The following is a 24,833-nucleotide window of genomic DNA, read 5'->3' as shown; positions in this document are numbered from 1 at the left end:
CAACTGGTGGGTCACTAATTTATCCGGTTAACTCGGTCATAATTAAAAAAATATAAAATTATATAAATAAAATTAAAATAATATTTTAAAACTTAAAATACAAGTCTTTACAAATATTAATAATCTAATATCAATTCTTAGACATAATAAACTAATCTATAATAAACTAATCTCTAATACAAAATATTCTCATAATTTAAATGAACAAGGACGATCAACATATTACACATTTTTAAAATACAAGTCTTTGCTGATGATGCTTGTTCCTGAGATGGTGATGTTTCTGATAGTGTTTGAGATGAAGACATTTTTAAAATTCTAGTAAAAGAAACAAAATTTTCAGCAATGAAAGATTTAGCCAAGCAATTTTTTAATCAACACAGCAACAACTACCAAAGTTCACTAAGGATAATCAACAACAAATTCAACTATTCAAGTATTCACCTCTATTATCCAGCAATAAAATTCAATCCAATGATGTTATCTAGCAACAAAAAAAATTGCTCAGGTTCAGCAACAATTGTAAAAAATCAAATACAGCAGCAACAACCACCAGATTCAACAAAAATTATAATTAAAATTTGCTAAGGTTCAACAATAATTCTAATTTATTCAAGTACTCAACTCTGTTATCTAGCAACAACATTCAATCCAATGATGTTATCCAGCAATACAAAAATATGCTCAGGTTCAGCAATTGTAAAAAATCAAATACACAGCAATAATCACCATATTCAACAGCAATTCTAATTAAAATTTGCTTAGGTTCAATAACAATTCTAATTTATTCAAGTATTCAACTTTGATATCCAACAACAAAATTCAATCCAATTATGTTATCTAGCAACAAAAAATTTGCTCAGGTTCAACAACAATTGTGAAAAATCAAATACAATAGCAACAACCACCAGATTCAACAACAATTCTTATTAAAATTTGCTCAAGTTCAACAACAATTCTAATTTATTCAAATTTGACATTGAAACCAGTGAAAGAACAGGATCGAAAATTCGAACAGAGCTCACCCGGTTAACTGGTTCCAAACTTCCGAGACCCCGACGAAACAAGAAGACGACCACCACCACCACCATCCAACGGAGAAGATGCTGCTTGACTGGTTCCGTCTAAATACTGGAGCACGAGACCGCGACGACGAGCTTATGAGTGCGAGACCGAGAGAGTGATGAAGTGAGGCTGTGAGAGATTGAGAGTGATGACTGACGAGGTGAGGGGAGAGACGAGAGAGTGACGCGGTGAGGGTGAGGCCGTGGAGTGTCGAGAGAGAAGAAAGATGAGACTGGGGATGGGGTTCCATTCAGATTAGGTTTTAACAAAAGGAAGTGGGGGAAGAGGCATCTGAAACGACGCCGTTTGCAGATAAAGTTAAAGAAAAAAATAAAAAACACAACCTGGACCGGGTTGCATTAACCGGCCGAATCACCAATTTTAATGAAAACCGACTGGGTCGAACCAGTTTTTACCGGATCTCATACTTATTCAGTTCAATAAGTGATTCGATCTAACCAGATGACTAGATGACCGAATTTTCGGTCGAACCGACCAAATCGAGTCGGGTTTGATAACTATGGAGCAACCTGTTGACAAAAACTGAACTTCAACTATAAAGAAGTAGTTTTGACAGTTTGACAACAAAATGATACATCATGCATGTTGACAAAGATATTTGTGGTCAAATATTAAATGAGCCAAAAGAAAGGTAAGATAGTCGAATAGGTAAGGAATGGGATACAATAAACATGTGGGAAAGCAATTAAAGTAAGAATATTGGTATAAGGTTAATAACTGTTACAAAAAAAAATGTTTAGCATAATAAGAATGTTTTCTCTATAAATAGGAGATCGAAGCAAAGAATTAATGAAGGGGACTTTAATTTAACACCACAAATTTCACTAAAATTTTGTAAAATTTTCAGTCATACTAACGCTATAAAAAAACATAGAATATAAGTATATGTGAGTGTTAGGAGTCAATTTCTTTATTTCTTTCTTTTATTTTTAATATTCTATCATGTTTTATTCTTTTTTTTAGTTTTATGTTCAAATTTGTTTAATCCAATTTATATTTTTTATTTCATATTAAACCTTTGTTTATATGAATTTGTTATTAATAATACAAAAATTTCATTACTTTTTTACTGTTTACAAAGTTAATATGGACACTAGAATTGATAAGTTTTGAGTCGAGCTCACTTTTTTAAAAGAATCGTATGTGCTTTCAAATTAAGATCATTAATACAAACTTGATCGATACCTAAATCAAAATCAAACAAAAATCAAGCCAAACACAATCTAATTACCTTAAAAATTCTATTCGCATAAACAAAAAAAACTTTCAAATATACCGATATACCAATATTTTAATAAATTTTAATAGTTGATCTTAATTATATATATTATATATTTTTTTATAATTAAAATCAATAATTAAAAATTATTAAAACACCAATATACTAATATAATTAAAAATTTTCCACATAAACAATACTACTACAAGTACAAAACTGGAAAGGAAAATGTGCTATAAAATATTAAAATAGAGAAAAGGATATAGGAATAGACCAATAGAGGTTAGTAGAGAGATTTAGAGGCACCGACACTTTCGGGATGCAAAAAATATTCACTATATTAAATCCTTGCTTTGACCAGCTCTAAAGTAGTAACCTTACATTTCCAAGTACCAAACCAACAAACCTCTTATCTACGCTACTGCAAGTAACAACTCATATATCTCTGTGTGTACCTTGGTTGAGCTGGGAGGAGGAGTACGCTGCACTTGCGAGAAAGCGAAATATATTATTATATAAAAATGAAAACAGAAAAAGAAGACATTGAACCGAACCAAATGCGTATCTAAATGCTAAATGGAACAAGGAATAAAATGAAGTGGTAACGAACTGGCACTAGGCTGTATGTACCATAATATATATAGAGTCCTTTGATGTTGATGGTTAGTGAAGAGGCCCATTGATTCAACGTGTCGAATATATACATGTATTTATTCTCTCATTCATTATCTTCCATTTTCAGATTGGATTTTGGATGCAAACAAATTATTCTAATATTGCTTCTAAATACGAAAATTATCCAAATATTTAATATTATCCTAACAAAGTCGATTTTACTGGTATATATAGCGGACTCATACTTTTCAACGTTTGTGCTTTTAACAAAAAATAAATACTTAGCAAAAACAAGTACTTATTTCATTTTTTGATTTGTTTGTTTGTATTTTTGAAAAAAAAAATAAAAATAAATGATTTTTCTCTGTTCTATAAAAAATGGAAGAGAAATTTGCTTGAGAATATAAAAATTTATTATGATTAATCTTTACAATAAATTCCTTTCCAAATTTGTTCTTGCTTTTTTGAAAAATACAAATGTAACCTCATATTATTAAATAGAAAATTTAAACTAGTATATATATATATAGTCACCAAAAAAAAAACTAGTATATATATATATACACAAGAAAAATTATCTTAATTAAATATTTATATCTTATTAAAAATAAATATTTATATTCAAATATTGAATATTATTTTAAACTATTAAAATTATTAATTTTTATTAAAATGTTTAGAACATAAAAGTTGTTATTAAATTTTATATACTGTTAGTTATTTAGATGATTGCATGATATATTGTGTAATATTAAAATGTAAATAAAGTAAATAATTAGTTTTTAAAAGTAATTATATAACGTGACTCTTTTTTATCCAAACATAACTATATTATAAATTTATTATTAAAAGATGTACTTCTATACATGTTCTACCTAAATACTTTTGTTATTTCTAATTTTGAAAAAGAATACTTTCATAATTACATTCAAAAATAAATTTTGATGAAAAAAAAATTCTTCAAATTATATATAAATTTAACATTAGTAGTATCAATCATTATTCTTTTCTCAATATCCACATATTGTATTATGTGTTAACATTAGTTAAATCACATCAGTAAAGATCGATTATGATTTGTAACTACTCTTTTTTCAATACAAAGTTTTGTTAGTATTTTATTTATATATTTATTTTTCTTACTTTGATAGAATAAATGCTGTCTAGCTAATTCAATATTGGATGAATTTAAGAATTTTTACAGTACTAGACTTGTTCAATAGTGATACCATGAAAAAGATCATGACAAGTATTTGATATACGAATTTTTAGATGTTTAAATATTGGTAGTACTAACTTGGTGCAGTGAATCAGTGATTGATTCACTTTGTTGTTGTTCGGTGTTACTGTTTGGTTGTCTTCTTGTGGTGATGGTTCACAGTTCACTTTCCAGTATCCACCAACACCATGGCCAGCTGTAACCTCTTGTTCTTGTTGTCCCTACACCCCTAAACCATTAACATTTTCGGGTCAATGTGGGTCCACACCGCTTCGAACTTCGTTGCTCCCCTTTGTATTTGTTCCTCACCCCCAGCCTTCCCCCACTTCCCACGTGCCATCACCTATGTCTCAATTAATTAATTAATTAATTGCCATTTGTTTAGAAACGTCGTACTCTTATTGATTGTTGAAGCAGATGTATATGGCTGAACATGGTGCTCGCATGGTCAAATCATGCATCACGCAAAAGGGCACGACGTTAGCTTGTTTGTCATCACTCATCAGTCATCACTCGTGAGTCGTGACTCATGAAGGGATTCCAAGTTATCCCTGCTCAGTGCTCACTAGCAAGGAGCGTTCACCATGGACTATGGAGAGGGAAAATGGCGGAAATTATTTTCTTTTTTATGGTAGCGGGAATGTATTTTCCCACAAAATGGTGCATTTTTGGTGGTTTTTGACTATATGGTATGCAATAGAAATCGCTATTCACAATTTAACTTTTATAATTTTTTAGTTGAGTTTAATTTTGATGTGCTAATAACGTAAAACTCGGACAATTATATATGTTCTTTTGGATGATTATATAAATAGAATGTGAAATGTTATTTTTACTGATATAGTGTTATATCGTTACGTAATTAAATATAGATATAAAATTACTTTACATTGATAATCATTAAAATTAAATTCTTTTTTTAAATTTTAAAAATAAAAATTACTACTCAACTTTATTTTTAAATTTTAAAAAATAAAAATTATTATTGATAATTTTACTTTCTTAACTTTTAAAATAGAAATAGCTACTTACGATTTTACTTTTATTTTTAAAAAAAAATAGAAATTACTATCAATGATTTTGTTTTACTTCATATTTTGGTGAAACTCGAAAAATTCCCAATTTTTTTATATTTCTAACAAAAGGGTCCAATATATAAAATAAAAAAAATAGAGGCCCTAAATAATTTTACATTTCTTAGAATTTTTTTATTAACTTGGGTTAACTACATGTTAATAATTTATAAAATAAAATATATTTTTTATTTCTAACCTTTTTTATTTTTTAAAAAAATATTTTTAATGTTTAATTTATTTTATACTCATTGTTAATTTTTTAACAGTTAACTGTTTAAGTTAACATTTTTCTAACTTTAGCCTTAATCAAAACTCAACTCAATCTCAATTCTAATCTTACCCATAATTTTAACCTAACCCTAACCAAATTCAATCTATCTCCAAATCTCCTAACTGTTATTGTGTCAAATCCCTCCCCAAAAGTTTAAGTATGATCTTCATTGTTTTTTTCAAAATCAATAAATTACGTATGAAGAGTAAAGAAGTAATTGAGATTCTATTTAAATTAATAAAAAAAAAAGACAAAATCAAAAAGTGTCAAATCAATAAAGTTGCTTGCTTTCATTTAGCACAGACACCCCCTTTCGACCATTGCGAGCCAGTCACCAACATAAGCTACCACCGTTGCTACATGATTTTGTTGTTGCTACCTCTTCCATTCTCCGTTGCGCCCTTGCTTTCTTTCTTTGTTTTTGCCACTGCTATTGTCTCCATCGCGGTGGCCTTGTTCTCCTCTATGTCTCTTTCTAGATCACTTCTCTTCATCTCTCTCGACTTTTAATTTTTAAAAGAAATTAAAAAAAATAATTGTAGTAGCTGTTGTTCTTGTGTCAATAATTGATGAAGATGTTCCTGATGACAATGGTAAAAGTGAGGCGAGGGTGAGAGCTATAGGGTCAGAAGTGTGAAATAAGATTAGGTGAGTAATGAAAGTTGGAGGAGGAGAAAAAGCGGTAGTGATGAAAGCTACAGGTAAGGGTGGTAGACGGTGGGGAGTGTAGTCAATAGAGGAGGAAGGGGTGACAGTGGACGTTGCGGGTGACGGTAGATGAGTAAAGACCAAATTCGATCCCTATCCATTTTCACGAAGGATAAGGCGATCCGTGTCCAGAAAAAAAGAGGCACTTCGACCCTTAACCTTTTTATTTTGGGACAGTATGACCCCTCTATTAAAAAATTCTGTTAAATAGTAATGGTAATTACATTTGTGGGGTTTTATTTTATTTTGTGAAGGTTTTGAACCCTTAAAAAAAATTTTCAACAATATAATCATTATGACTACTACTACCACCACCTTCTTCATCCTCATCGTTATCACTTTTATCTCTACTATTTTTATTGTGTAACCATACTTTATCATCATCGTTATTTCGTCAACGTCATCATCACCAATACTAATATCATCAACATTAATGTTCTCTTATTTCATTTCTTGTTTGATAATATTTTTTTTTCTTTAAAAAATATTCGTACTGCGGCTAATTTTTTTTCATGCAATATCATTTCCATCAACGGTCTTTCTCCAATACTACGATGATGAAATTTTTCAAAAATAAGCTTATTAATAGTTTGCGCGAGTTTTAAACCCCTACAAATTGCAAATAAAACCCTACAAAACTAATTTTCGTTACTATTTAATGAATTTTTTAACAAAGGAATCGTATTGTCCCAAAATAAAAAGGTTGAGAGCTGAAATGTCCCTCTCTTCTAAACGAGGATTGCCTTGTCTTTCTTGAAAATGGACTAAAGACCAGATTAAATGTTTACTTCAGATATTGGTCCTAGTGGGTAGGATTGTACATGGTTAAGGCTAACTAAAAAATCAAACCTGTTTTTAGTTAACCAAACAGGTTTTATACGATCAAATTAGTTATTAACTGGTTAAAAAATTTAAAAATAAATTTTTAACCAGTCATAAAAAAAATTAATTAAAAAAATTGATTTTTGTTTTAAAAAACAAACTTTACATAAAAAATTGGTTTTTCTAAAAAAAAAAAAAGACTAAAAACTGATTCGTAACTAGTTAAAATTCGAATTTTACAACAAAATTCGGTTAACTAATTTAAAACAAGAATTGTATAAAATTTAGTTTTGATTTTGGTTAACCGATTAAAAATTAGTTTTTAAAATTATTTTATTGAATTGGTTAGCCAAAATTTTGTTATAATTTTTTGTCCAATTAACCACATTTTAGATTTTAAATGTATACCTCTACTGATGGAGCTTAATAGAATTAGGGTTGGTTGGGATAAGTTAGGAATTAGGGAGATAGGAATTAGAATTAGATTTTTTAATAAAGATAAAATAAGAAAAATAAAATTTAATTGGTTGTTGACTATTAAAAATTTAACAATAAAGATAAAATTGAAATTTATTTTAAATATTGGGAATAAAATTGAACCAAATTAAACATTAAGAATATTTTTAAAAAAGTTTGACAATGTTAGAAAAAAAAGAGTAATTTACCTTCATAAACCAAACCAACTTCAAAATTACCTGAATTCTCCAAATGCAAAAAGGTTACATGAATGTATCTCTCTATTTACATTTCTATGTAAATCGAATTCATAGAATTTGAATTAGGAATTTTAGTAGTAGATCGACCCTATGTAATTCGATTTACTTGATTTTCAAATCTCTTACTAAATCGAATGAATAAGATTCGATTTATCCTCCTCCATAGTAAATCGAATTGATTGAGGCTGATTTACAATGAGTTGGATAGATTTCAAATTCACCCATAGTAAATCGAAACAAACGGTTTCGATTTAGTGACAACGGTAAATTGAATTATTTAGTATCGATTTACTACCATTGGTGATCTTTAGTAAATCGAATTAAATGGGTTCGATTTACTTGTATCGTGTCTATATATAAAATTTGAATTTAGTTCATTCGAATTACAATCCACCCACCACCACACTCTCCATACTCAAAAATCTTGGAAATAAACCACAGGAAATTCAAATCTGAACATATGAAGGATGATCTGAATCGTCTCTATCGGTTAGATGGAGTCGCGCATATTGCTGGTGCTGTCCATGAAGAGGTTAGTGAATAAAAATTTTGTTTTGAACATAAATTAGTCATCCTAGTAATATTAACATGGTTCTTGTAGTAGTTGTTTCTAGTCGTTAGTTAGGATTTAGAAAACTAATTTTTTTCAATATAAGAACTGGGTAGAAGTAGTAAACTATTAGATGGTTAGATTTCGAGAACTTGAAATGGTACATAAAAGTGTTAGTTAGAATTGTAGGATATGTTAAATTTTTTAAGTTATTAGTTTTATATTCAGCGAGATTTAGTTTAGGATTAGGGTTCAATATGACCCAACTATGGCAGGCATGATGCTAATTGAGCATTGCCAAATTTTTTATACACTAAAAGTAATTTTTTTTTAAAGTAATCACGTACCTAAGCCCATTTAATTTTAACATTTCGACTTTTGTTTAAACGTGTGAGATTATATGTTTAGGTTAAGTCTTATTTTTAATTAGATTTGGGTCATGCATGATTCAACGTTTTGTATTGGTTCCTATGAACAATTTTTTTCAAGTTATTGTAAACGATTTGTTAAAATTAGGGCTTGCAATATTTAACATTTTTAGAATTTTATTAATTGCACAATATTTTGTTACGGTTGTGATAAACAATTTTCTATCGTTGTCCAGCCTCATCGATGTATCACCATCATGAGAAGGCAACACGATATGCCATTGGATGACAATATGACATGATCGTGCCGTACTTGTAGATAACCGGTTTATACCATCTTGCAAGGCTGAACGAGATTTGGTTTAGATTGAATGAGCCATTGGTGAGCGCATTCGTGGAGAGATGGCGTCCAGAGACGCATACTTTTCACATGCCATTCAGAGAGTGCACGATCACGCTACAAGATGTAGCGTACCAATTAGGGCCCCTGATCGACGGTCAGTATGTTAGCGGATGCCTTACAGATTTTGAGCGACATATCGAGGGTGGCTGCCTAGCGTGGGCATGGTTTGAGGAGCTGTTGGGTGTTTTGCCTCCTGCAAACCGCATCGACAAGTTCACGATGAAGTGCACTTAGATGCAGGAGACATTTAGTGAGCTTCCACAGGGAGCAAACGATGAGACGGTTAGGAGGTATGCCCGAGCGTATATTATGATGCTCTTATCGACGCAGCTATTTGGTGATAAGTCTGGTACACGACTTCACATTCATTGGCTACCCTATGTCGCCAGACTTGAGGACATGGGTCGGTATGGCTGGGGTCTGCTGCTCTCTCATGGCTATACCAGTGCATATGTCGTGTGGCGAACAGGAACGTCGTCAAGTTAGCCAGTCTATTGCAGCTCCTGCACTCTCATGATTTTACTAGAATGTCTTGAAAATTGAGGATTCCAGTTCAAAGCTCCAGAACTACATACCACATCCACAAGCTTCGCCTCACCTCGAAAAACTGCCGACGACAATGGAACAGAACTTACAAATCTTCTTCACTGCTTATTACGAATGAATCGAACTTCACATCATCGCGCAACACGGAAATCGGGATTCTATAGAATAACTTCTTAACCCATTTCACGCCATGCGGCCCCAGTTTCTGGAGTATAGCATTCTAAAACTCAGTGAAACTCGTCGAAGGTTTGAGGAAAATACTCAACGGGTCCTTATCAATAAATTTAATTCTCGATCGCGTCATAGTGCACCAGAACTAAAAAACTCTTATCACCAGCCATTGTAAATTCTACTATGGCAAAAAACTCACGTTCAGCTCGTATTTATATACGTTAGGACTCTAATAAATCAAATGAAGCCCTTTCGAATTATATATATATCATATTTCATAATAAAATCGAGTCTAATGCCTTCGATTTACCAAAAGCCACTAATGTTAGTAAATGGGTTAAGTACGATTTTGGTCCCTAAGGTAGGGGCTGAAAATTTGTTTCGTCCCCGGTCTTTTTTTTCTACAAAATAGTCCCCAAGGTTTAACTTAGTTTTAAAATCGTCCTTTTTACCAAAAATTTAATTTTTATTACCAAATTATCCCCTAACTAAACAAATTTAAAAAAAGAAAAAAGAAAAAAAAGAAAGAAAACAAAGGGGAAGGGGAAGGGGGAATCACGCGGAGGGTGGGGGGCAAGAAAGAAGAAGGGGGAAGGGGAAGGGGAAGGGGAAGGGGGGAGGTCATGCGAGCGAAACCACCGAAATCACCGTCCACCACTGCTACAGCTCCTCTCCGTCGTCACACTAGTACAACTGCAGTTCGCTGGCATCACCGCTGGCTTGGATTCGCGTCACTGTGAGCAGAGGGAGAGAGAAAGAGAAGCGGAGAGGAAGAGAAGAGAGGCACAGAGGCGCTGAGGAAGACCGCATTCAGCCGCGAACCACCGTCGTCGGTCGCTATCGAGCCCTGTCCTATCATCACCGCTGGAGTGAGGTCACGTCGTCCTGTCGCCATCGAGCCCTGTTGTTGCTTCTGCTTTCTGTTTCTGCTTTTTGCCTTCTGCTTCTACTTCTGCTTCTATTTTTACTTTTGTTGTTGCTATTGTTGATTCACCATTGTTGTTGTTGTTTTATTATTATTGATTTTGCTTCTGTTTTTTCTTTTGTTGTTGCTGTTGTTGATTCTGTTTTTGCTTTTGTTGTTGCTGTTGTTGATTCACCATTGTTGATGTTGTTAATTCTGCTTCTGCTTCTATTTTTTCTTTTGTCTCTGCATCTATCTCTGCTTTGTGGTTGATTTTGGGGAAGAAGGGGGAAGGGTATTTTCGTCCAAAGGACGATTTTAAAACTAAGTTAAACTTTGGGGATCATTTTGTAGCAAAAAAAAGGATGGGGACGAAACAAATTTTCAGCCCTTACCTTAGGGACCAAAATCGTACTTAACCCTTAGTAAATAGCTAAATCGAATCTGATTGATTCGATTTAGTATTGGCCATATAAATCGAAACTTATAGCTTTGATTTACTACATGATGCCCTAATTCGAATTCAATGAATTCAATTTATATAGAAATGTAAATAAAGACAACTACATAGTGTTTTTGGGTTTGGGGAATTCAGGTAATTTTAAATTTTTTTTTTATTTATAGAGGTGAATTACTCGGAAAAAAAACATATTTTACTCTAATTTATATTTATGTTCAAAGATAATTATGACATAATATTTATTATCTTTTAGGCTGCGTTTGTTTTTAGAAACAGGACAGAACATGACACTGAAACGAAGACAATAGGATGGAGACACTAAAAATTATCTTTTGTGTATTGTGTTTGGATACGATGGACAAGACACTAATGTAATGTCTAGTATTATGTTTGGATACACGTGGACAAGACTAAAATATTATATGAAATGACTAAAATAGTCCTGTGATTCCAAATTTTCTACATCAATACAAATTAATTTAATAAAAAATAGGAGTACGTAGGAGTACAGACGGAACTTGAAAAAAATATTTGAAGAGACAAAAAATTTTAATAAAAAAATATATTAGTATTTATATTAAAATAAAATTTATAAATATAATTATTTTATTTTAAAATTTATTATTAATATGTAGGAATACATATGGTTAAGATTAACAAAAAAAATAAATTTGAGTTTGATTAATAAAAAAATTTGTTTAAGTTAATAAGCCAAATTAATTTTAAATAAAAAATTAATTTAAAAAAAAACCATTTTTACATTAAAAAACAATTAGTTTTTGCATATAAAAATCTATTTTTATTTAAAAAAACTAATTTTTTTTATCTAAAAACTGATTTTTCTTTATAAAAAATTGATTTTTCTTTAAATTATATAAAATCAATTACAATTTATAAATTATTTTTTAGCATTTTAAAAGATCAATTTTACTTTTGCTAATATTAATCTTTCAAAAGTTTTAAGATTAATTATTTTTGTTATTATTTTTATTACAAATCAAATAATATAATATAAGGTTAAAATGGTATTGAAGTAAAACGATTAAAAAAAAGAATTATCTACCCCCAATAAAAAATTCTACAGAAAGGAGAGAGTACTTGGAAAAGAAAGAGATAGAGGAAGAACAGGAAGAAAAAAGTATCTCTGAACAACGCAATAGGAAAAATAAGAAGGGGTAATAGTGGAAAAAAAGGAAAACAAAATTTATAAAATTGTCCGTGTCCACTCTTCCAAATTCCGTGTCCATCATTGTCCTTCGTGAAAGAGTGGACACAAAAGTATAAAAAATTGTCTCAGAGACAATATGTCCACTGTCCATGTCTCTGCTTCCAAACACTTTTTAAACAAGTGTTGTCCATGTCTCCGTGTCCTGCCCCAAAAACAAACGCTACCTTAGTTATTTAAGTTAATATATTTTTAAAATTAATGATATATTTTAAAATTTATTGTGGCTTATTAAGACAAACTGACAAAGTGAAAAAATATTATTTCAAAAGAAAAAAGAATTTAATTTGTATGTATTTTAGAATTAAAAAAATACTAAATTTATAAATTTAATCAAATAATTATATAAAATTAGTCATACTCTGAATTCATTAAAATTAAACTCAATAAAAAATCAGAAATTTAATCACAAGTTCTTTTTTTTTTTTTGAATAAATGAGCTCAACACAGTAATGTGGAGCGACAGACAAAGAACTCAGATAACAAAACAACAAACAATCTGAACAGAATCCCTGTTGTTATTTTCGGCATTGCCATCAATAACAGAAGGGATCCGCACTACGCCACTCTCTATAATTTGTCAAAGATTTGTGAAACACCTCTTGAACACCTGCTTCCTTGTGGTTAAATATCCGTCCGTTTCTCTCAAGCCAAACATTCCATATGACTGCAAAAAAACATATGAGCCACTTGTTGAGCTCCTCTTTCTTGCTAATGACACCCGTCCAACTCTCAAAGTGCTCTTTTAGTGAACCCAGAACAGACCACAACCTCCCAAATTCAGATAGCCATTCACACCACACTTGTCAGGTAAACTCACAACCAAGAAACAAGTGGTGAATATGTTCCACTAATTGCATATATTAGACCCAAGTCTTAAAATCTTCTGCAGACGCTGTTAATCTGTTCTGATCTTTCCTCTCTTCAATCTGTATAACCTCATTAAAATCTCCCATGTAGCATATTGGGACTTGACATAACCCAGCTAAAAAGCTCAGTTTCTCCCACACAGCTAGTTTCTCCACTCTAGTATGAGCACCATATACTAAACAGAAAGCACAATTGAATTCATTTTTGATAGGACTCCTTCAATACATAACCATCTCTTCCCTTTATAACAGTTATTCATTTTAACAGCAATTCATCCCACATTAATAATAGACCTCCGGATGAGCCTTCCGACCCTACAAACTCCCACCCCACAGCATCACTCCCCCAAATATTAGCTATATCAAACTTAGTCACAATTTGCATCTTAGTTTCAACCAAATCTAACATATTCAGTTTTTGCTTCTTTTTTAATTCTTTCACCATACTCGACTTTCCAACACCCCGCAACCCCCTAACATTCCAAGTGCTAAAAATCATTTTAAAACATTATTACATACCTTTTTCAGTTTTTGGGGTCTGCATCTTCGTGCCTTCTCTTTCTGCTTTGCCAACCTCCTTTTTTGAGCTAGTGCTTCGTTCTGTTCTTGAAGAATGGCCATGATGTCATCTTCGTCGTTGTACTGCACTGCTCCTGATTCAACCGCCAATTCCCACGTCTTCCTGCTTTCAAGCATCTGCTCCTCCCGTTCCAAATCTTTTATTTTACTGTTTCCCTATTTTTCGGCGTCAGTATCCACCACACCCCCGGGCCCAGTACTGCATCCATCAAGTCATGTACCACCGACTGTTATACAATCACCCATGGCGTCTCTTCCATTCTTGACAATGCTTTGTTGAAGGTCTGTAGGTATGACTAGTATCTATCCGGGTCACTACAGGTTTGTCCACGGCTTTCTCCCCTGGCCCACCATCCCTTGGAAATTGAAACCTCACTATCGGCATCACTAGTCGGCTCGCCTCATCCGTCGTGCACTCCATGAGGGTGGTTTCCGTCGGGCAAAGCTCAAGCGCAACCTTCACCGTCGCAGGCCTGCAATCATACTCGCCTCCACGATCCCATCACTGTTCCACGGTTCTGAGCTCTCCGTTGCCGATCGAATCAGGCATACTGTCCCGGATTTGATTCGCCTGATCCACCTGATTCTGTGCAGCGTTGCAAAGCCCAGGAGTGGGTGAGAGCTCAACCCGACTTGGAGTGACCCGATCCGCATCCACCAACACCAGCCCACCACGTCCAGCATCTTTAGTATGCAACGGGCTTCTGTTTAAGCTAGTTGGGCTCAATCTACCTCCATTTGCACAATTTGCACAAAACACTCTATTGGGCCAGCCAACAAGCTTTTTTTGCTGTCCTGTTTCCCTCCAATAGTTATCTTTCTTCAGCCCATCAATGCCGTAATCCCAAGTAATAGTATTTTCGGATTCAGCATCATTTATTAGCAAATCATTATATCCTCTCAAATCAGCACTTCCTTCTAAATTAGGATCATCCGTTTCTTTTGATTTTTGAAATTGAATTGAATTGCAATAACTCCATTCATTCAATATGTTCTCAAAAATTACTACTCTACCCTCGTCCACTTCTTCTTTCCTTGGCACCGCCGTCATCAGCTCAACCACCGGATCCCTGCTTGCCACCGGAACTATGGTGCTCGAACTGCTAGCAACCAAATTCTCGCATGATTTTAGGGGACAAGAATTGTCTACCTCTCGAAGCTTACATTCCCGACCATAACTCTCCTGCCCCACCTCTTTAACTAGGACGTCGAATCCACTAGTTCCAATTGTGATGTGAATCCACTCTTTAATTGTGTCCATAATACAAGTATCGATTTGTACCCGTCCCACACTGAACGACAGGCATGATTCCGTAGCTTCGTCGCATCCAATAACTTCTCCCCAATGGCTTCCTATTATCTTGAACGTCTCTGCTGACCACGTGTGCAGAGGGACCCCAAAGCACTCTAATCATACCCTTCGAGTTTCACTACGTTCCTCCTCATCCCATCTCTAGACGTTATGAAAAAGTTGCAGCAAATTATTCATTTTGAACGTGTAGACTTCTTCTGCACTCAAAACGCTGTCAAAGGTCATGAGTGCTTTGTAGGCTCCAAGTTCTCGTACTTGTACAACCTGAGGGAAGTTCTTTCTAATTATAGTCTTCAAGGATCTATTGTCAATAGCCTTTGTAGTTCCGCCTATTAGACTCCTCTGTAGCCATTCAAGATTCTCCTTTGCCACAGGAACCTCCATCTTCTTCGTCCACCCGTTGCCATGTGGATCTTCTTTTTTCCCTGCTTCTGCCTGTCTCCTACGCTCTTCGATACTCTTCCCTGAAACCTTCAGACCCTCCTCATGTTGAGATTGATGATGAGCAATTTTCCGGCCATCGCCCTCCACTTCATGCCTCTTAACATTCTCCACTTCATTTGTTCGTCTATACCTCGCTTCTCCTACTGAAACAACCTTTTCTCGTAACCTCATTCTATTCATCTCCACAATAGCTTTTGTGGCTCCACCCTTCGTTGTATACCGGATGAACGCAAAAATGTACATATTACCATTTTTTTGTTTTCGTGAGAGATAAATATCATTTATTCGCCAGTCTAGTTGAACAAGTGGTACAGCTAGCTCTTTGATATGTCTTCAGGAAGATGATCTACAAAGATAGAGAACGATTCGTTTTCCAATCTACAGTACTCTTCTCGATTCCAAACCCTCGGATCTTTACGAAATTGCCTAATTCTACCCCTCCCTGTGTTTTCCACCCCCTCTCTCTCTCCCTCTCTCATCTCATCTTTTAATCACAAGTTCTATCTAATTATATTAATTCGAGAATGATCTATTAGGCTGCGTTTGTTTACAGAGATAGGACACTAAAACAGGGACACTGAGACACAAAATCGTGTTTGACAGAGAAGACATGGACAAAGACAATGTGTCCAGAGACACTGAATTAGTGTATTTGTGTCCATCCTGACAGGAAGAATACAGAGACACTAACAAGGAACACAACTTATTTTTTATTTTTTCTTTCATTATTCTTATTAATTTTTTATAATTATATTTTTATTGTTATATTTTTCATCTCAAATTTTTTGAATGAAAAAAATGAGAATAAATTAAATTTTTATAATTTGTTTTAGTTTATCACTAAATAAAATATAAAAATACCAAAATTTTATATTTTTATCTATCATCAGTATCTTTTCCTATCCTGTTTTTAGAAACAAACGCAGCCTTAATAATGATGCGTGGTTTAAAAGAGTTTCAACTAGTAGATATGAAGCTGCAGATCTGGAAAGCAGAAAGGGAGCTAATCACATTGGGCGATTAATGAATGAATAATGAATAATATAGTAGTAGTAAAGGCAAAGCACAGAGGCACAGTCAACAGAGTCCAGCTGTGGTCCGCACACCTATCTATCGCCTCCCCTATCCTATTGGTTTCTGAATTGTGAAGTAGTAATGAAATGTTCATGTATAGAAGGCGCGTGAGATGGAGGGAGTGAAGGTAATTTTCACAATATTTGAAAGGCCATGAATCTACGCCGCGGGAGCAGAACATACTTCCCACTATCTTCCTTTCCCTTTAATTCCAACTCCCTCTCTCTCTCTCTCTCTAAACCCACTCACTCTTTTACATTTCATACCTCTCAAAGGGGAAGACATAATTAATTTGATCTGTAGTAGAAAGGTTTTCACCCAACTCCGGTGGGGCGATACAGCCCAGCGCCACCACCATCGCCCGGGCCCCACCTTACATCACTCACATACACACTCTCTAATTTTCTTGTTTTTTTTTTTTTGTTTCCTCTTCCCCTTTTATAATATTCTCGATCTCTATTTCTCTCTCCCTCTCTCTCTATACCTTCTCTATTACGCATTTACGCGTATTCGCAACCTTCCACATAAACACTATCTATACTTTGTTTTACTCCTCTTTATTTCTTTCTTTTCTTTTTCCTTCTATCTCTCTTTCTCTCTCTGGCATAGATTGCGAACAGCCTGGTTACAGCTTCAAGAGGGAACTTGGCTTCTCAAGGAATCAAAGTACACTCACACACCAACTCCAAAAGCCTTGCCTTTCTTTCGCTCATTTATGTTACTTTTTTCGTCTTAACCTCCAGAGTTACTTGCATCGAACGGAGAAATAGTCCATTTTGGTTTTCATGTATGCGTGTCTTCTAGGATCTTCTCTCAGAGCCTGTATTGATAGCAGCATTGGGTGATTTTGGTGTTGATCTAAACAACATTGACTGGTAATAGTGATGCACACTGGTGGTAGACTCGTTGCTGGTTCCCACAACAGGAACGAGTTCGTCCTCATCAATGCCGATGAGAATGCAAGAGTAAGCTCTCCCATTCAATTGCATTTAATTTTTCATCTGTTCTTTCTCATTTCCATCTCAATAAAGCATTCTTTTTTTGTTCTCTTCTGGGTTTGTTGGCTGCTTCAATAATAGGGTTTGATAACTTTTTATGCAACTAATCTCTGCGTATTTTTCTTCTAATTCTTTGGCTATAAACGCAGATTTTACATATATTATTGTTTGCTTTGTTTTATTATTCTGTTCTTCTAAACTGTCGGTGGGATATGAAGTACATGATTTCGCGTTTGGGTTTTCTTCGATGAATCAATGGCAACGTGTACTTCTGACAAAACGCTTAGTTTTGATGAGGTTCTGTGCTAACCTTGGCCATTTTTGTCTCTATGCCTTCATTCATTGGTTGAGGATAAGGGTCCCGTTCCGTTTTGGTAGCTAGGAGCTAACCTTGATAATTGTTTCAAGTATTGAATTCCTATTCTTGTTTAACCCCCTAAATTGTTGGTCATAAACCAATTTGCTTTTGAGTTTCTGGTATTGGGAGTTCAGGATTGTGGGTTCTCCTGGGGTTTAAAATCAGATTAGATTGGTTTGTGGCAAAGTTGGACTCTTAGATCGTGTCACATTCACAAAAATGTTTAAACATTCATGGGAATTATTAGTTTAATGTAGATACTAAGATGCCAATAGGAATGGATCTTTCAATTTTCTAAAATATTGCACAACTGAAGAACTCAAAGCTAATTACACCTTTTTTGTCTGCATTTGTTCTTATCAGATTAAGTCTGTCCAAGAATTGAGTGGACAGAAATGTCAGATATGTGGGGATGAGATAGAAATCACAGAGGACGGGGAGCCGTTTGTTGCGTGCAATGAGTGTGCATTCCCCGTTTGTCGGCCTTGCTATGAGTACGAGAGACGAGAAGGGAATCAAGCATGTCCACAGTGTAAAACCAGATACAAACGCATCAAAGGTGAAATTGTTGCTATGTTATTATCTCTCCTTGACAACTTAGTTTTACTGTGCCGAATACTAATTAATCAATGAATTACAGGTAGTCCCAGGGTTGAAGGTGATGAAGACGAGGATGATATTGATGATTTAGACAATGAGTTTGAGTATGGGCATCATGATGCCTTTGGAACCACTTCGGATGCAGTGTCTTCCGGACATTATGCTAATTCTAATATTGCTGGCAACCCTGCAAATTTTGAACATGACTCAGCTCCTCTCAATTCTGAGATCCCACTTTTGACATATGGGGAAGAGGTGCATTTGCAAATTATCCTTTTGATGATTTTTAGATTTTACTTGAATTCAATTTGCACATTAGTACTAAACTAAAATCTGCATATAATACTGCTTTTATTCTTTATAGGATTCAGAAATATCTTCCGATCGACATGCTCTAATTGTTCCTCCATATATGAATAATGGAAACAGAGTTCATCCCATTCCTTACACTGATCCGTTTAATCCATGTATGTCCTGGGCTACTGCTTCATTGTGCTTTTTTTACATTTCATTTTCATATAGCTGTTCATGTTGTGACTATGGTGCTTCTGTTGTCTCAGTGCAACCAAGACCAATGGTTCCAAAGAAAGATATTGCAGTGTATGGGTATGGAAGTGTGGCTTGGAAGGATAAAATGGAAGAGTGGAAGAAAAGGCAGAATGACAAACTTCAGGTGGTGAAGCATGAAGGGAACGACAATGGTGGAAACTTTGGTGATGATTTGGAGGACCCTGATATGCCCATGTAACTCTCATACTATTACTTCCTGTTCCTTACTAAATTATTCCTTTGCTTGATTGATTGTAGTGAAATTAAGAGTTTTCATCGCTTTGTTATAATATGGTGGCAATCCATATGTAGTTGGAACATAAATGAATATCTCTTAGCTGAGCGATCTGTGTGACTGCTATGTTGTTAGATATTGTGGTGGGGTTGTGCATAAGTTTAACTACAAAGAAATTTTGTTTTTAAATCTTGGCCATATAATTTTGTTTTGCTTAGCATTTCTTTAAACATTTCCTCCCTTGTTATGTTCTGTCAGGATGGATGAAGGCAGGCAGCCGCTTTCTCGGAAGTTACCTATCCCTTCAAGCAAGATAAACCCATACAGAATGATTATAATACTCCGTCTTGTAGTTCTTGGGCTTTTCTTTCATTATAGAATTCTCCATCCAGTTAATGATGCATATGGGTTGTGGTTGACATCAGTCATTTGTGAGGTATGGTTTGGCGTATCATGGATTATGGATCAGTTTCCAAAATGGTACCCAATACAGCGAGAAACATACCTTGATCGTTTATCGCTGAGGTAATTGAGGCTGCTGCAACTGTTGCTTTTTATTTGTTGATTAAGTTTTAGTATAGTCGCCATGATATTGATATCTCATTCTATTTTTGATGCTTAATTTTTGGAGTATATTGCCTCAATATATGATTCATAAACAAATGCAGGTATGAAAAAGAAGGGAAACCATCTGAGTTGTCGAGTGTAGATGTTTTTGTCAGTACAGTTGATCCCATGAAAGAACCTCCTCTGATAACGGCAAACACTGTTCTGTCTATCCTTGCTGTTGATTATCCAGTAGATAAAGTTGCATGCTATGTCTCAGATGACGGTGCTGCCATGCTTACTTTTGAAGCACTTTCTGAAACATCTGAGTTTGCCAGGAGATGGGTACCATTTTGTAAAAAATATAATATTGAGCCCCGTGCCCCAGAATGGTATTTCAACCAGAAGATTGATTATCTAAAAAATAAAGTACATCCAGCATTTGTCCGGGAAAGAAGAGCAATGAAGGTTTTGAATTTTTTTCTTTGCCTACACCTTTTTCACTTTATATTTGTTGGCTATTAGATTTCCTATCCTGCATAATTTATTGGCTACATCCAGTAATGAACCTTAATCCTAATTATTTTGCATATAGTGTGACCTGTTAAATTGAGACTTTTCCTTTCTCAAAGTATGGCATCAATTCTCATTTGACCCTGCTATTTAAAAGAATTGTTTGGATGGAATATTACATTATAGACTGCCCCAATTGTGATTGTTAAAATCAAGGAGACAATTTACAAATTGAAAATTAAAGGGTTTTCTGTAGAAACTACAAAGTAAAAGTGTTATGTGCACGCGTGTCTTGGTGAAATTCAGTATGAATAAGTTTGAAAAAAAGTTAAGCAATTAATTGGCCATTTTCCCCCTTTTGCATGTTACAGCGAGATTATGAAGAATTTAAGGTGAGGATCAACAGTTTGGTGGCAACTGCACAAAAGGTTCCTGAGGATGGATGGACCATGCAGGATGGTACTCCATGGCCTGGAAATAATGTGAGGGATCATCCTGGCATGATTCAAGTAAGACTGTCTGTTTCTCACAAAAGTGGTTTTTCATTTTTTGTGATGCTAAATTAGAAACTTCAACATCTTTGTTTTTATAAAATTTTACAGGTCTTCCTCGGTCAAGATGGTATTCGTGACATTGAAGGGAATGAGTTACCTCGTTTAGTTTATGTTTCTCGAGAGAAGAGACCAGGCTTCGATCACCACAAAAAGGCAGGGGCAATGAATTCTCTGGTAGGCCTCAAGTTACTTTTATTTTGGTTCAGGCTTAACTAAGTCAGCTAATGATTTCTTGGTCTCAATTCTTTTCTGACATGCATTTTTGTGGTGATAATATTTTCTGAAGGTCCGGGTGTCTGCAATTATCTCAAATGCGCCTTATCTTCTGAATGTTGATTGTGATCACTATATTAACAATAGCAAGGCACTTAGAGAATCTATGTGTTTTATGATGGACCCTCAAGTTGGGAAGAAAGTTTGCTATGTACAATTTCCTCAAAGATTTGATGGGATTGATAGGCATGATAGATACTCAAACCGGAATGTTGTATTTTTCGATGTAAGTTCTCTATAGCTTGCTTTCTGCATATATTTCTTTTGCTTTCTAATATGATTAGTACTAACTCCCAAATTGTAAACAGATCAACATGAAGGGATTGGACGGAATACAAGGACCTATTTATGTTGGAACTGGGTGTGTTTTTAGAAGGGTAGCACTTTATGGATATGATGCACCTGCCAAGAAGAAGCCCCCAAGCAAAACCTGTAATTGTTGGCCGAAATGGTGCTGTCTGTGCTGTGGATCTCGTAAGAAAAAGAATGGCACCACCAAAAAGAAGGTGAAGCACAGGGAAGCTTCAAAGCAGATACATGCACTTGAAAATATTGAGAAGATTGAAGGTAAGATTTTGTTTCTTTCAACTATTCTTGCAAACTAAAGCACTTTGGGTAATAAAGTTCATGGATAGCTTACATGTTTAGACTTTGTCACAGGATCCATGGCAGAGAAGTCATCAAATTTGAATCAAATGAAGTTGGAGAAGAGGTTTGGGCAGTCTCCTGTATTTGTTGCTTCTACACTTCTGGAAAATGGTGGGGTTCCACAGGATGTGAGCCCTGCCTCTCTTTTAAAAGAAGCCATCCAAGTCATTAGCTGTGGTTATGAAGATAAAACTGAATGGGGAAAAGAAGTAAGTACTAAAGAAAAAACTGCTTTTATTCTTTGAATAATTATTATAGTTATTAGTTCTCACATCTCTTCCCTGTGCTATTAATTTTCTGCTCCTCACCAGGTTGGGTGGATTTATGGTTCTGTGACGGAGGATATCTTGACTGGATTCAAAATGCATTGTCATGGTTGGCGGTCTGTGTATTGCATTCCTAAGAGGCCTGCATTCAAGGGGTCAGCACCAATCAACCTTTCAGATCGTCTGCATCAGGTTCTACGGTGGGCCCTTGGATCTGTTGAGATTTTCATGAGCAAACATTGTCCAATCTGGTATGGCTATGGTGGTGGGTTGAAGTGGTTAGAACGATTTTCATACATAAACAGTGTTGTATACCCTTGGACCTCCATCCCATTGGTTGTCTACTGTACTCTGCCTGCTATATGTCTCTTGACAGGAAAATTTATTGTACCCGAGGTATGCTTTTGTCCATTCTCTTTAAACTATATCAATGGAAACCAGAGTGTTGTCATGGCTTCTATCATGCACTTATTCTTTCTAAATATGCAGATTAGCAACTATGCAAGTCTTGTATTCATGGCCCTCTTCATATCCATCGCAGCAACGGGTATCCTTGAGATGCAGTGGGGTGGTGTTGGCATAGATGATTGGTGGAGGAACGAACAGTTTTGGGTGATAGGAGGTGTTTCTTCTCATTTGTTTGCCCTTTTCCAGGGTTTGCTGAAGGTCTTGGCTGGAGTTGATACAAATTTCACTGTGACCTCGAAAGCAGCCGATGATGGAGAATTCTCAGAGCTCTATATCTTCAAGTGGACATCGCTATTGATCCCTCCGACAACTCTACTAATCATAAACATTGTTGGGGTTGTGGTTGGTGTCTCGGATGCCATCAACAATGGTTACGACTCATGGGGACCTCTCTTTGGTAGATTGTTCTTTGCATTGTGGGTGATTATCCATCTCTACCCATTCCTCAAAGGGTTACTTGGGAAACAAGATAGAATGCCAACCATTGTTTTGGTTTGGTCAATCCTTTTGGCTTCCATATTGACACTCATGTGGGTTAGGATCAACCCATTTGTGAACAGAGATGGTCCTGTTTTGGAAATTTGTGGATTGAGGTGTGATGACTCGTGAGCCTGGAGGAGTTTTTTCCATGTATACTTGGGTTGCTTGCATCATGGAAGAAGCAATTTCAATGGATATGACGCGCTCTGCAATGGTTGCACAAAAGTTTTGGACTGTTTTGTATTTTTGGGGTGTGTAGATAAAGAAGAAAGGAGGTAGGGCTGAACACATTTTTAAATGTAATAGTGGTTTTTTCTTTTATTTTTTTTCCATCTATTCTTTCATTATTACATTTCTGTGAATTTTAGTGTTATTCTTTTCGTTATGTGTTGATATAAGAAAAGAGCATTGAATGATGAAATTCTTCCCTACACAAAATGAGGGATCATCATCAGAGTGTCAAGAAGTAGCTGTCGTGTCTTTGGACCTTAGGAACATGAGCATGTTAGTTCCTTTTCTGTAATACCAATGATCATGGATATTCTTTTTCTGAGATGTTCTATCTGGCGAAAAATGTTGTGTCATTCTTTTTGTACTATACTATTAGCCATTTGGACGAAAGTTCACTGTATCGCAGAAAACTAGACCAAAAACACACAATCTAATTTGAAGTCTAAACAAACCCTCAAATTAAGTGATTGAAACTCCCAAACACTGCAATTTTGCTATTTGAAACCGTGTGTACAATAGTCCCGTACCAACTTAAGCTTAAGCCATTCTTTGATTCTTTCACTAGTTTGTCCAAAGTATTGGAATATTTACTTAGCGATTAGAAGGCAAGCGATATTCAAGTTTGGAGCATTACAATTTCTTTTGAGAAGTTAAAAAAAAAAAGCTGTTTATATTTATTTTATGATTTTAGAATTGATATTGAACTATTATAAAATCATAACAAAAAAAAAAGTTAAAAGAATTTGGGAGTAATTTTAAAAAGAATAAATTAACCCTTTAAAAATAATTTTGTTTACTTCTACTAGACATTAAAATATTTAACCAACCTGGGATGATGAAATGGCCAGTTCACACGTCCGCTTAAATAAGTGTAGTCGGATGTTTGAATCCCGTCTTGTGTATCTAGCAACTTATTGACCAGCGACAGACCCTTAAATAGAGTTCAGATTCGCAGTAGATTAGTTATTGGCCTATCGGATTGAGGGATATCGTGAGAAAAATAAAGAGAAATTAAAAATTTTAATTTTAAAAAAGCTAGTAAACATTACAGATTTAAAATGACCAACATATTTTTTAGGATTAAAGTTGGATAAGAATATTGGAAAGAATAAAGCTCTACATCCAAACAAAATACTTAACCAAGTTGTGATAACAACTTTTCAAATCACGCTTTTTCTTTCTTCCAAATTCGCGCAGGTTCTTCTTCTTCCAAATTCGCACACACAGGACCTCCTCCTCTTCCTCCTCCTTTTTCTCCAATGTTGCATCTTCTTCTTTTTCTTTTCCTTTTTTATTATCATCATCACCAATAACACCAACATTTTGCTAACATCTTTATTAGTTCTGATTTCTCTGATGCCATCATTAAATAATTTCGGTTCATTTTTTAGTTTATTTCAGTTCATTTGTGTGTCAATTAGTTCATTTTTTAGTTTAATTTCGGTTCATCTTTATTAGTTCATTTGATGCTACTAAT

At 34.6% G+C, this 24,833-nt stretch overlaps 1 protein-coding gene across 1 annotated transcript; it reads left to right on the top strand.

The window, feature by feature from the left end:
- The first annotated feature begins 16,526 nt into the window (after positions 1–16,526).
- LOC112784255 (cellulose synthase A catalytic subunit 6 [UDP-forming]) lies at positions 16,527–23,699 on the top strand. The gene is made up of 14 exons (XM_025827411.2): positions 16,527–17,602; positions 18,357–18,552; positions 18,634–18,848; positions 18,958–19,060; positions 19,154–19,337; positions 19,636–19,902; positions 20,046–20,391; positions 20,808–20,945; positions 21,039–21,164; positions 21,277–21,489; positions 21,572–21,830; positions 21,924–22,120; positions 22,223–22,573; positions 22,667–23,699. The coding sequence occupies exons 1-14, from the start codon at positions 17,522–17,524 to the stop codon at positions 23,252–23,254; spliced, it is 3,264 nt and encodes a 1,087-aa protein (XP_025683196.1). The 5' UTR covers positions 16,527–17,521; the 3' UTR covers positions 23,255–23,699.
- The last annotated feature ends 1,134 nt before the right edge of the window (positions 23,700–24,833 follow it).

This window comes from Arachis hypogaea, chromosome 20 (assembly GCF_003086295.3).
Source record: "Arachis hypogaea cultivar Tifrunner chromosome 20, arahy.Tifrunner.gnm2.J5K5, whole genome shotgun sequence".
In the NCBI taxonomy this organism is placed as follows: Eukaryota; Viridiplantae; Streptophyta; class Magnoliopsida; order Fabales; family Fabaceae; genus Arachis; species Arachis hypogaea.
This window is presented reverse-complemented; position numbering and strand designations above follow the sequence as displayed.